The 13,457-nt window shown below is 36.2% G+C and overlaps 1 protein-coding gene across 1 annotated transcript in view; it reads right to left on the bottom strand.

Annotated features, from left to right (window-relative positions):
* Nucleotides 1–13,457, bottom strand: part of NALCN (sodium leak channel, non-selective) — a 282,164-nt gene that overhangs the window by 259,951 nt on the left and 8,756 nt on the right. The window contains exons 3-5 of the mRNA XM_027115885.1: nucleotides 10,361–10,444; nucleotides 8,873–9,012; nucleotides 8,656–8,784 (exon numbers count right to left, since the gene is read on the bottom strand). Coding sequence (XP_026971686.1) covers nucleotides 8,656–8,784; nucleotides 8,873–9,012; nucleotides 10,361–10,444 — 353 coding nt within the window. The remainder of the gene's footprint in view (nucleotides 1–8,655; nucleotides 8,785–8,872; nucleotides 9,013–10,360; nucleotides 10,445–13,457) is intronic.

Raw genomic sequence — 13,457 nt, 5'->3', positions numbered from 1 at the left:
TCAGAATAGCACTGGAAGTAAGTTAATCAGTCAATAATTGTTAACTATTTTGATCATTTTCATTAACTTATAAATATTAGGGTATTTTTTCCTCTTTGATTCCACTTGTTTTTTCTTTCATATTAGTACTGATTCCCATTTGAAGCACAACCCTCACCAGCACAGATAGTATTTTGAAATCTTTTGGCTTCAGAGGCAGCAGATTTGAAACATGTTATTTTTGCCAACATCAAGCTCTTAGAGGATGCTTATTAGAGACATATTTATTAGATGATTAATTGCTCTGGAACTTACGTATCTAAAACCACATGATAAATATCCTTTCTAAAAACTGAGATAAACATCATGAGTTCCAGAATATCTACTGGTTATTTATCTTAGTTTCATCTTCTCAGTTAACAAGAATTTTGTAGATTTTATTTTTATTTGTTACTGTTAATTACTTCCTCGTTCATTTTCCCTCAGATAGTCAGGATAGAACAAGAGGCTCTCTGGAATTAGCGGGGGTGAAATTCGTTTTTCTTTTTTCTTTTTTGAATTTTTGAATTTTATTTTTTTGTACAGCAGGTTCTTATTAGTTATCTATTTTATACATATTAGTGTATATATATCAATCCCAATCTCCCAATTCATCCCACCTCCACCTCCCCCCACCCCCGCCACTTTCAGGGGGGTGAAATTCTCGCTCCAACCAGCCATATCCTAAATAGAGACAATGATTCTCCCAGTCATAATAAATATCCATTCATGCTTAAGTGGGAATCAATACTTTCTTACTCACAGCCCCCTAAAGACGTCCACGTTCTCACCTCCAGAACCTGTGAATATATTATCTTACCTGGCAAAAAGGAATTAAGGTACAGATGTGAACAAGGCTAAAACTCTTGAGTTGGGGAGATCATCCTGGATTACCTAAGTGGGCCCCACCTAATCGCACAAGTTCTTCAATGTGGAAAGCCTTTTCCGGTTGTGGTTAGAGAACTGTGCCTGTGTGGAAAGGAAGGCTCAGAGAGACACAACGCGGCTGGCTTTGAAGATGCTAGTTCTGTCCATATGTCTCAGGTCATTCTCCTTTTCCATCTCCTCCTCCTGTAATTCACCTTCAGTACTGAGTTGCTCTGAGCTTGGTCCTTGGCTTTCATGATGCTCTCTCCCTATGCAATTAAGTCCACTTTCATAGTTTCAATTCTCTACTATCTTAGATGCCATTTTAGAGTCCCAGAGCTACATGTCCAACTGCCTGTTAGATCTCTCCACTTTGCTACACCACAAGCACCTCCAACTCTATGGACCCCATACTAAACTCAGACCCTTTGCCAACGTTCCCTCTCATCACAAGCAGCACCAGAGCACCACCATCCAAAGTGTTGAGTGATCCGGATATCTTGGAATCACCTTGATACCTTATTCTCCTGTCACCCTTATAACTAATCATCATGTTCCCTAAATATCCTCCAAAATATCTTTTGGGTTCATTCAACTCTCCATGTCCACCTCTACCTGCACCAGAATCCGGCCTCCTAACTGGTCATTCTGCAGCCTCTCTCAGCCCTTCTTATCCATTTGTCACAGGCACGTAGAGAGGCTTTTCATAATCACTGTCCTACATTGTGTCGGTCAGTGACAAATCTTTAATATGATCTACAAGACCGTGAAGGACCTGGCTCCTGCCCCTCCAAGTGTCCTAGCATCCAACCACGTTTGTCTTCCCCCAGCTCTCCATGAGCTCCATCTACTGCAGAACCTTCTCCCCTGCTTGGAAATCTCTCCTCCCATCTTTGCTTCGTTAGTCCCATTTTTTAAGCCTTCAGGGCCCAGCCTGAATGTCACCTTCTCAGGGGAGCCACCCTAAGTCACTCAGACTGGGTTAGGTTTCCCTATTAGAAATTCTCAAAGCACCCACGCTTTTCATTTCTGGCACTTGGGACCCGTGTCACTCATGTTTGTGTGGTCAACTCTTCATTGGATTCTTCCCAACTCGACTGTTGCCCAGTGTAACTTTCAATTTCATACAGCTCCTGACACAGTCTAAATTTATAGGCTGAATTTATTTGTGACCTTGGATAGACTGTGTTGTCCAGATCTTTGGTCCACATCAGTCTAGATGTTGCCATGAAAGTGTTTTTTAGATGTGATTAACATTTAAATCTGTAGACTTTAAGTAAAGCAGAAGACCCTCTATAATGTGGGTGGGCCTCATCCTATTAGTGGAAGGCCTTAAGAGAGAAGTCTCCAAAGAGGAAAGAATTTTATCTCCAGACTGCCTTTGGACTCAGGACTTCAATATCAACTCCAGCTGGAATTTCCAGCTCTCTGGCCTGCTCTGAAGATTTTGGTCTTGCTGGTCCCCACAATCACATGAGCCAACTGCTTAAATAAATCTCTTTTTCTCTCTATACATATACACCCTACTGACTCTATTTCTCTCTGCTTAAGAGAGTTAACCCTAGAAATGAATTCCCGAAACGGACTGCTTGTTCCGCTATAGTCATGGCATGCTGGTGCGGCTTCTATCCCGGGGAAAAGCAGGCTGGTCTGGCTGAACTTGAGACATCACAATGATACTACATATGCTGTCTACGAAAGCAGCTACAGTCAACACTCTTTGCCAGGGGCTGGATCGGCACGCTCTTCATTTCCCATTCATGCAGTATGTTCCGAAGTGGCAGTGCATCATCTGAGAACTCAGCCCTCAAACAGGCAGCCTTAACCACTTACTCATACAGCCCATTTAGAACTTGTCTCCTAAGCATGCGCTTCTTGGAACCAAAGAAGAATTAAAGGTTTTACTCAAATACTCTGGAGAGACACATGCTGAAGATCACCTCACATATTGACAGAATTACAGTAAACATTTAAAAGCACAGAAATCAGTGTCAAGGAGATCTGGTTTTAAACCTTGCTTCTGGTACTTCCAAGCTGTTTCATCTTAGACATCTTCTTTAAGGAAACTGAGCTTCAATTTCCTTCTCTGTAATAAGGAGTGTAAAAGTAGAACACAACTTACCAGATTGTTACGAGTATTAAATGAGAAAATAACAGATATCAGTTGTTCAATGAAGGTTATTTCCACTAACAATAAATCGGAGTCATATATTAATAATTATATTAACTAGTTACTATAATTATTAACATATTAATTACAATATAATAATTATAAATTAGCATTGCATATGATTATAATATATAATAAATATATTATTAATCATATTAATAATAAAATCTATATTATTACATTATCCTCTTTCGGGGAAGTAAACATAAGATCAAAAGAAGTGCTATAGTATAATTGACCAAAATAAATTACTCGATTTCTTTTCGACCCTTTTCAAACTGTAGGATTTTCTTTTTTTATCCTGAAGACTCTCACGAATGCTTTTGCTCTTTTGGTGAAAATCACACAGGTATTAATTTTTCATATGGGAGTTTAGTTGATTCTCAAATATTTTCTTTTTTTTTTTTGGCCATGCCACACAGCTTGTGGGATCTCAGTTCCCTGACCAGGGATTGAACCTGGGCCATGGCAGTGAAAGCCCAGAATCCTAACCAGTAGGCCACCAAGGAACTCCCTCAGATATTTTCTTACATTTAATTTTAAACCATTATCATCATATGAAAGGTTCATCTAACTGGTGGCTCAAGTGGTCTGCATCTTGAGATGCATGTGCACAACAAATTTAAAAGAGATATATGGAGTAATACAAATATATTGCATATCACTATTTTATAGATTCAGATGAGACTGAACCCCCTGGAATATAACATCAACATAGAGATAGAAACCAGCTGTAATATGGTTTTAATTTTCTCTACGACATATATTATGAAGAGTTTATGGTTACGGATGTGGGTCTGTATGTGAAATAGGTTTATGAATGTGGGATTATAACATTGCAGAGGTTGGTTAAATGGCGGCACAAGCATGGGCTGGGAGTTCAAATCCCAGCTCTCTCGTTTACAATGTGGACACATTATTTAACCTCTTTGAGGCTGTGTCTTCATCTGCAAAATGGGGGAAATAATCCTTTCAGATTGTTCTAAAAAGTAGTTACAAGCAAAATATCTGAGACATAATAGGTGTTCCACAATCATTGCTATTAATTTATTTAGAAATCTACATATATCATCAAAGTACTTTCATTTCTTAAATATTAAAGAAAATGTTTCCAATATCCAAACTTGTTCTTATATCTCCCACTTGGCAGATATCTCAGCCTGAGCCCTGTAAGTTAAATAGAGTAGTCTTTTTTCATCTTTTCAAAAGAAGTTTAAATATTAATCAAGAAGACTTCACAGACCTTTGCATGAATTTGAGGCACTTATGATTTTACATATTCTACAAAACCCTCTCTTGATAAATCCATGGAAATTAAAAATTAATATTCTAAGTCCCATGTTTCTATTTTTAATTCTTCTGACCTCTCCATTTTTAAAAAACCTCGTTATGTTGTGAACGGAATTTATAAGACAATCATTCATTTATTTTATAAGTACCCTAAAGGGAAAACTTAAAAATTTTTTATTTGGACCAGCAATAGAAAACTGCCCCAAATCTGGCTTTATGTTGTCTCTGGTCTAAGTCTTAGCGATATTTTATAAAATACCACCAAGTCCTAAAAACTGCCGTTGGGTGGGGTAACCATAAAATGTATTGTCCATACTGAGGCTCTCCTGAGATCACAAAGGAAGTTATTAGTAATTACTCTGCAGCAACAGGGATACACCAGGATTGTCCTGGGTGCCTGTGACGTGTGGTCCCCTACCTCTGGGTCTTAAAGCTGATGGTCCAGTCATTACAAATATTCACCCAGACTCGTGGTTGAATCCTCTCTCCACGTAGTAAACTTTTATGAACTTAACATTTACATTTCCTTACCTTAAAGCTTTTCTAATTATCTCAGTCTTGGGGATGAGATGTCATTATTTGATACTAAGCTATGAATAAATTTCTCTCCTTTCTCAGGAATGATAATCAGGTGTCAGGTAAATCTTCACCTTTTCTATTTCACCTACCAGCTCCTTTTTACATGTCCCTCTTTGAGCTTCAGGGAGATTTCTGCCAGCACATTTGGCATTTTGCAACACCTGTTTCTGCCACAGGCCACTGCCCTCCTCAGCTCTCTTTAGGATATGAACTGCCTTGCTTAGTCAAATCCCATTACTTCTTCCATAATTGCCTTAGGTCACAATTCATTACCAGAGAAGAAGCTAAAGCTTTACTAGTAATGCTACAGAGGACACAGCTGAGATGCCCTTCTATCTGCTTTATAAGAAATCAGCTCCATTCAAAAGCAAAATTCCATGTATTGAATTCCTTCCTTATTTATCCTGTTTGCTTCACAGATTAAACATAATCAGTTCTGGAGGTCAGCCGTGAAACCTAGGACATACAGGTTTCTGAACAGGCGCATCTCTGCCTGAAAGCTCTTCCGTTATTAGGCTACAGTGCATGCAAATTAAGCAGAGGTTGGAACAATTGTTAAAGGATGATGATGAAGAGAAATGAGGTCATGACAGCAACTGGCAACACTTATCTCTGGAAACACAACCATCATACCAAAGCTTAATATCTGACTCAGAGATGTTTATGAGAAATTCCTAGTTAAGAAGCAACAAAAGGAAAGAAAAAAGTTGGGAAATTCTTTTAAATGGGGATTTTTATACGTTTCATTCTGACTTTGGACACTGTTTGAGTCTCTAAAAAGAAAGCAAATTAATGTCTGGGCTGGAACTAACGGTAAAACTGTATTGACGGTTTTTCTGCTAATGAGCGAGACTTTAAAACTCAGTTAACACTGAACTGAAAATATAAAAGAAAAATGGTGGAAATGATTGGTCCTTGAAATAAGTCATCAAACTTATGAAAATTGTTTTCATCAGTAACACTGCTCATAAAACCATGTGGCCAATTATGTATTTTCTTCTCAAATAGTAAATTAAGAGTCACATAAAGAGAAGGCAAAATCCATGTGTGTGTACATAGCCATTGGGCAGATTTTACAAATATAAGAAAGAGAAAACGCAGACGTCTCCCTATAACTGCTATGTCTCTAGTAACTGAAAAGTCTGCCAACACGTATGAAATTCTTCCCAGTGCACTCCTTTTTTTTAGGATAACGTAATGAGCTGGAGCTAACAGAATATGAGAGGTCTTTTAACATTTTTTTCAGACACTCATTTTTGAGAACAGAGTACAGCACGGAGCTGGCTAAGAGGACTTACTGAATGATTCAAAGGCCACGAGTTCAGATGACTCTCATACCTGTCTGCCCTATTTGTATTATATTTTCTGTGTCAAAGTTAAGTTTGCAGCATGATGCCTGATCTCCTAGCTGGGTTAACAAGTTTGAGAATTCTTGCCTTTCAACTTGGTTTTTAATAAAATGGGAACTCTAAACCAGCCTCTTAAACTCACTGCGGTTAGAACACAGCCGCTTCCTTACCCAGAAGCTTTCTCTTTTCGTCACTTCTACGTCTATTGTCTCTGCCCACACGATATTTTTCCACCCTCATATTCATTCATGGAACAATCTAGACATATTCTACAGCCCACATACATTTAAAAAAAAAAAAAAACTACCTACAGGTTTCCTTCCACGCATTTCTTCCCTCACCCACACAAGTCAACTCCCTTACTCACCACTTCCTTCAACTTTCCTATCCTGTGTTTGTACTAATTCACTGCTATCCTCTGCTTTTAAAGTTGCTTTTCTATTTTTTAACAATTTCTCCTTTGTCACTTTTAGCAACTTGCTTTTCTTCCTCTGTTCTTTATTTCCTCTTCTTTATCAATTTGTCATAAAGTTGTCATTATCTGTCTAAATATAACACATTATTAACCATGCCGTCAATAAATAGTTACTAAGTACTTACTCTGTGCTAGGATACTAGGTACTGACCACAGGGAAATGAATCTTATCGACCCTTTCCCAAATGTATCCTTAAGGACCTCACAGTGTAATGAGGAAAATAGGGAAAAAAATAGCTGTGAGTGCCAGAGTGCTAATTCTAGCAAGATGGACTACATTAAATTTAGCTCCTTCCACTACAAACAGCTAGATCTGTTGGATAAACACTAACATTTAAAAATGCATATCTGGGCTTAGAAGAAAGAAAAATACATTCCAAAATGGCAACATATAAGAGGAAACTAAAAACTAGAGGAAGGGAAATAAATGAGTTGACTAAATGGTGGTCTCAATGGGGACTAAGTACCCAGTAGCCATGAGCTTGGGTTTCAATGCCTACAAGAAGCAGAAGACAGGGTCCTAAGCCCATGTGAGTCTGGGAGCAGGAAATGGGACTCCCAGGCATACAGACATACTATAATTTAAACAAGCTCCAGAGCGTGATATTGGTGAAGGGATCGTCAAACAGGTCAATCAGGCACAATAGAGATTATAGTTACAGACCCAAATATAGACAGGGAATTAGTAAATGAGAAACGTAGCATTAAATTCTGTGAGTAATGACACACAATAAATAGTGCGGGGAAAACTGCCTTACCATATGATGAAAATCAGTTGTAGTAAGGTATACGTGACATACAATCTATTGCACATATTAAAAAGAACAGCTTGATAAATTCTGACATATGCACAGAACCACACTCAAGAAAATGAACATACTGACTAATCCCAAAGGTTTCCTAGTGCCCCTTGGTCATCTCTTTCTCCTACCCTAACCCTTATTTCCAGGCAACCAATGATTTCCTTTATATCATCATAGACAAGCTTACATTTTCTAGAATTTTATATACATAGAACCACAGAATATGTACTCTTTTTCATCTAGCTTCATTTACTCAATGTAATTATCTTGAGACTCAAGATGTTATGTATATCAGTATCTCATACTTCTTTTATTGCTAAATAGTAGTCATTACATGGATATACCACAATTTGTTAATCCATTTACCTGTTGATGGAAATTTGGGGTGTTACCAAAGTGGGCTATTACAAATAAAGCCTTTGTATGTATAAGCATACATAAGTCTATGTATAAGTCTTTGTATGGACATAAGTTTTCATTTCTCTTGGTTAAGCCCCAGGAATAAATGAATGGGATATATGGTAGATGTCTGTTTAATTTTTAAGAAACTGCCCGACTGTTTTTCAAAGTAGTTATACCATTTTCCATTCCCATCTTATTTAAATAAGATATGAAAATATCCTGACGGTATTATGTTCCCACGCTGAGGAAACTTTCTAAATGTACACTTTGAACTCGCTGAATCTACTTTCCCACAGGGTTACATTTTTCAGTCTGGCTTGTCTTGAGTATTTGTCTTAAACATTTGCACAAAACAATTTTGAAGCAGAGAATACAGAACATAGAGGGCACATAGATACTTTTTTAAAAATTGAGACAGAGGTTTTCTCATGAGAACTGCAGAGAAGTCCTTATGAATCACCTAGATAAAAGTGGGAAGCAGCAGCACAGCACAGGGAGATCAACTCAGTGCTTTGTGATGACCTAGAGGGGTGGGATAGGGAGGGTGGGAGGGAGGCTCAAGAGGGAGGGGATACGGGGACACGTGTGTGCATGTGGCTGATGCACTTTGGTGTACAACAGAAACTAACACAGTATTGTGAAGCAATTATACTCCAATAAAGATCTATTTTTTTAAAAAATGCAGTTAGTAGATAAACTTACCCTGGTTTTGTGTCATTTACTACACAGTGATAGGTAAATGTCCCAAACATCTGAACTCCTAAAATTCCATAAAGAAGTAGAAAGAAAAGGAGGAAAATGGAAACACTCCATATTTGTTCTCCTGATCGCCTAGGGGGAAAAAATAGGTAAAGTAGGTAAAACTTACCCCCCAAAATCATAAACCTATCCCCTTAACTTACGTAAAAGCAGTGCTTACTTCAAAATATTTGTAATTCTGGTCCTTGGTAGTTCAAATCGGAAATAAATCCGGAATGCCCGGATCATAATTAGTGGCCGTGGGATCCGTAACATGCCCCAAGGGGACATCTGATCAACTATATCAGCGATTTCAAATACCTGCAAATTCAGAGGTGAACAAACAATTCAGACTTTCGCTTAGCAATGCTTGTAGTCAGGACTATACAGACAGCATCAGAGGTTCATCCTGTGCCCTGCATTATCTTCCACCGAAATCAACTTTCTTTGGAGCTATAGCTTTCTTAAGAGAAACAAATACATAAACTAATGAAAGTGTCGTTAATCTTGTTCATTTCCTGTATAATCCATCAAGGCACAGTTTTTATTACAAAGTGCCAACGTAGAATACAAAATAAGCATGCTAAGCCTTCCTCACTAATAATGGTCTTTGGTGGAACTTTTTGAGTATCTAGAACACAAAGTAATGGCGAAAGGGTTAAAAATACTATGAAAAAGATGAAAAAAAATTCCATTTACCAGTAGAGGCAAGATGATAATTAGGAAACGTTTGTCAATCATACAATAGTTATTAAATGGAAAAGAACATATTTAAAATGTAGGATGAAATTAATTATTGGAGAGGTGAGCTTTGTAAAAATCAGGACAGCTTATCAATAAGCACCATGATGAGTTTGCAGGATGCACTATGAATTTATTTTATTCTGATTTTTTTAAAATGAAGAATACAGTAACTTCAGTTGAATTAAATGCAAAATCAAGCCTGAATGAATGCATGGGAATGAATTCTACTGGTTTTCAATAAAATCCGTCCTTCAGGCCTTTTTAATCTATGTTCCCCATTTCTCATGGTAAGGCATTTTCTATTAGCAATAGAGCATTTTATGTTAACCAATATTTATCCCAATGTATTTATATTATTTTAGATATTTTTAGTGAGAATTCAGTCACATAAAGGACTGGAATTTTAATTTTTAAATTCAAATTTTTATTCTACAAATACAGAAACCTCACTCCATGTTCTTTCCTTTATTTCAATGAATATATTTCTAACATCTGCTTAATAAGAAATAATCTCATATGGTACTAATTTTTATTTCTGATTGAGAAATAATTCAAAAATGTGATGGACAATGATTAAAATGTTAGGCTTTTTAAAACCAATAAACATTAAAAAAATAATGTTTTGGGAAATTACACAATCACATGGTCTTTGGTGGAACTATTTGAGTATCTAGAACACAAAGTAATGGCGAAAGGGTTAAAAATACTATGAAAAAGATGAAAAAGAATTCCATTTACCAGCAGAGGCAAGATGATAATTAGGAAATGTTTGTCAATCATACAATAGTTATTAAATGGAAAAGAATACATTTAATATGCAGGATGAAATATATATATACTCTTTAATATATCTATTTAGATTTTCAATGTAAAATCATGCCCATTTTGGAAAATACCCCCTTGTAATTTAAAAGTGTTTAATTACCTGTAACACCAATGAAACCCAAAGGCAAAAGACCATAAATCCATCAAAAACACACCAGCGATCTTTCACATAGGAACTATCCCCCTAAAAATAAATTTCACATGGCGTTATCAGACAAAATGAATAATTTCAAAAAACATCTGTGGAGGGAATAATCAAGTGTTAATTCAGTATAAGTTATGTACAATTTTTGTATCATAATTGAGCAGACTTTCCAAAAGAACACTTTTAGCATTTTAAGTGGTATTATATATGAGGAAAATAATTTATAAGACACAAGTAACTGCAGAACTTTGCATGTAAAATTTTAAATTCAGGCAAAGGTAAAACATCACTGTTTTTTCTCTTAGCCACACAGAGTCCACCACATAAGGAACCAGAGGCCATCCTCCTTAATAGGCTGCTTAGGTCCTAAAACCACCTCTTCCTATAAGAACCAAGGTTAGTCCTTCACTGGCCATTGAGCACACAGTGGTCAGTGAAGGACTTTAAATCTCTGGGAACAACCATCATTAGTGGAAAATTAGCCAGGAATTCATGTTGAACTGAATTAGAAGTGAAGATGAAGAAACTTGCCTTCATTTTCAAAATAAACATATATCGACTTAACTTTAATTGGGATTTTAAATGTAAAAGAAAGATTAGGAAGACATACTACTTTCATTTTTTACTTGTAAGTCTACTCTGACATTAGAATGCATTATTTTATAAAATGTTTTTAAATGTTAACTTTTTAAAAATGTAAATATACAGTATATGATGTTGATAAGTGTTACACAGAAAAATTAAAGTATATATTTTCAAATTGACTTTTAGTAAACAAATGTGTTCTTTACTTGTTGAGCAAAAAGTGAGAGAAAAATATTACTTGATCTTTATTTGAAGAACTAGGCATAACTGTGATTGCTTAAAAAATGTAAAACATTCCAAAAATGAAAACTGAAATTTTATGGGGCTCAGCAGAGAACTATTTTAAAATAGTAACAATTAAAAGTAAATATTAGGCAAGAAAGAGAATAATTACAGATCACTGGGTACACAGGCACCCAAATAGAATGAGCTTATACAATATTTTTTCCCGAACACTATTACTATTTTATTCCTATTTTGCATTAAAAAATGTTGCATGTAGTATTACTACAATTAACCTCTATTGTTGCTCATAATTTGCTTTAGTAACAAATTATGTTCAATTAGATACAGGGTAAGAGCTTCTCATTATATTGAGGTTTATTTAAAATATAAAAAGTGAGGATAAATAGTGGTATTTCCCTGGGAGGGGAACAGAATGGCAAGAACCAAGGGCGGAAGAGAGACATAATTTTCACAGAATATCCATACATGTGTCTTTTGACTAATGGTCATGTGTTATATTTTTTTAAATAGATTTTCAATATTAAATTTTTTTTAAGTTGAAAATTTTAGCTTTAACAAAAATCACTTTGTCAGTTGGTGCAAATAAAGTCAAATTTGAAAAACTTGGGCCTCACAAATTCACAACCTAAAGTTATCAGTAACAGAGTTGGCTGAATTTTTGTTTTTCATTTACTACATAAATTTGTCTGCTAAAGAAATTGATGTTGCAAAGCTGCCCTGGAGTATAATTTGAACTACATAAAATACATTTAAATCATTTAGGGTCCCAAATAAAACGAAAGCATAAAAACACATTCGAATTTCAAATGACCTCATATTATGAAAACTGGCTTAGCAAAAACTACTACTGTATAACGTAGAAAACTATTTCTGAATTACGAAGTCATTTGAGTTGCATTATCCGGAATGTTTTCTGCTTTATACGTTCCAGAAATTCACAGTGGTATCTGGCTGTCCCCAGTAAGAACCACCACATACTAGACGGCACATAATGGTCAACTAAAACTGGCTTCTTTTTACTTGTCTGGTATAATACGTGAAATAATCCGCTGAGCAGAAGTTTTATACATTATGTTTTGGTTCCTGTTTCCAGGGGTCGTCCATTATTTATAAAAACCTTTAACAAGCTGTGTTATAGTGACCTGGGATACAAAGGCCAATAACACCCAGATTTTTCCCATCTTTTCTTTTAACCTTTTGCCCTTTAGCATCCATTGTTCTTCATGCTGTTCCGTCTTCCTGAAAAATTCCCCACAGTCTGTGCCAACTTTTCCCTCCATACTTTGGTCTGACCACAGCCTACTCTGATCAGCACTTTTGCTCACACATCATGCTACCACCAGCAACTCAGCTCATGTACATAAATACGGTTCATGCTGTGTAACCTACAGAAGAGTCCTTTGTAATCCCCATCCAGTCGTTTAATGAGTTTATATTTTAGTCCCTGCAGTTTGAGCTTCCTACTTAAATCTTCTCTAAACGTATTCTCTGGTGTTGCATTTAAGAAAAGGTCTATTCCCCACTGTAAATGTTTGAGTTTGTTCTGAAGATTAGTAGCATCTTGAAACTTACTAGACTACTTCGGATGGCACTCCCACCACCTAGCACCATGTATGACATACAGCAGATATTAAATGATTGATGAGATAAGCACAGGAACCATGTCTTAGAGCCTCTGTAGATTACAATGCAGACAGTAAGAAGTCAATGCATATGCTTCATGAATGCATCCATGCATCTATCCATTCACTGAAGCTACTAAAATTGTTCCTTTAAAGAAATGATTCTTGCGGCAAAAAGAGAAAGATGGAGTACCTTTCAATGCAATACCTTAGAGTTAAGACTCTTTTCCTTCATAATCATGAAAGATCACAGTTGAAATGATGAGATAACGTTTGGATATTTCTTGGATTAGTGTAGTTTGAATCAGCAAAGACTATGTGCCATGCAAATAGGAACCAGGTCAGGGTTTATATAATTTTTGCATTTTAATGAAATTGTAGATATGATTGAATTGTAAATATGAATTGAAATTGATATATCAATCATTATTGATAATCACCAAGGCTCCATAAGTGTAAAATACCTTTTAATAAACAGAATAGGGACTTTGAAACCTGGCACTTTGAAATATAATTGAAGCCAAGTGGGACTCTGCCCTGTCCCCCACCTCTTGTTTGTAGAAAAGCTCTAGCCTCCTAGGCCTTCCCAGAGTTCCAAA

The sequence above is a fragment of the Aethalodelphis obliquidens genome, unplaced genomic scaffold, assembly GCF_003676395.1.
Source record: "Aethalodelphis obliquidens isolate GAN/ISIS:26980383/991018 unplaced genomic scaffold, ASM367639v1 scaffold15, whole genome shotgun sequence".
Classification (NCBI taxonomy): Eukaryota; Metazoa; Chordata; class Mammalia; order Artiodactyla; family Delphinidae; genus Aethalodelphis; species Aethalodelphis obliquidens.
The sequence above is the reverse complement of the archived record's forward strand: the minus strand, read 5'-3'. Positions and strand labels throughout refer to the sequence as shown.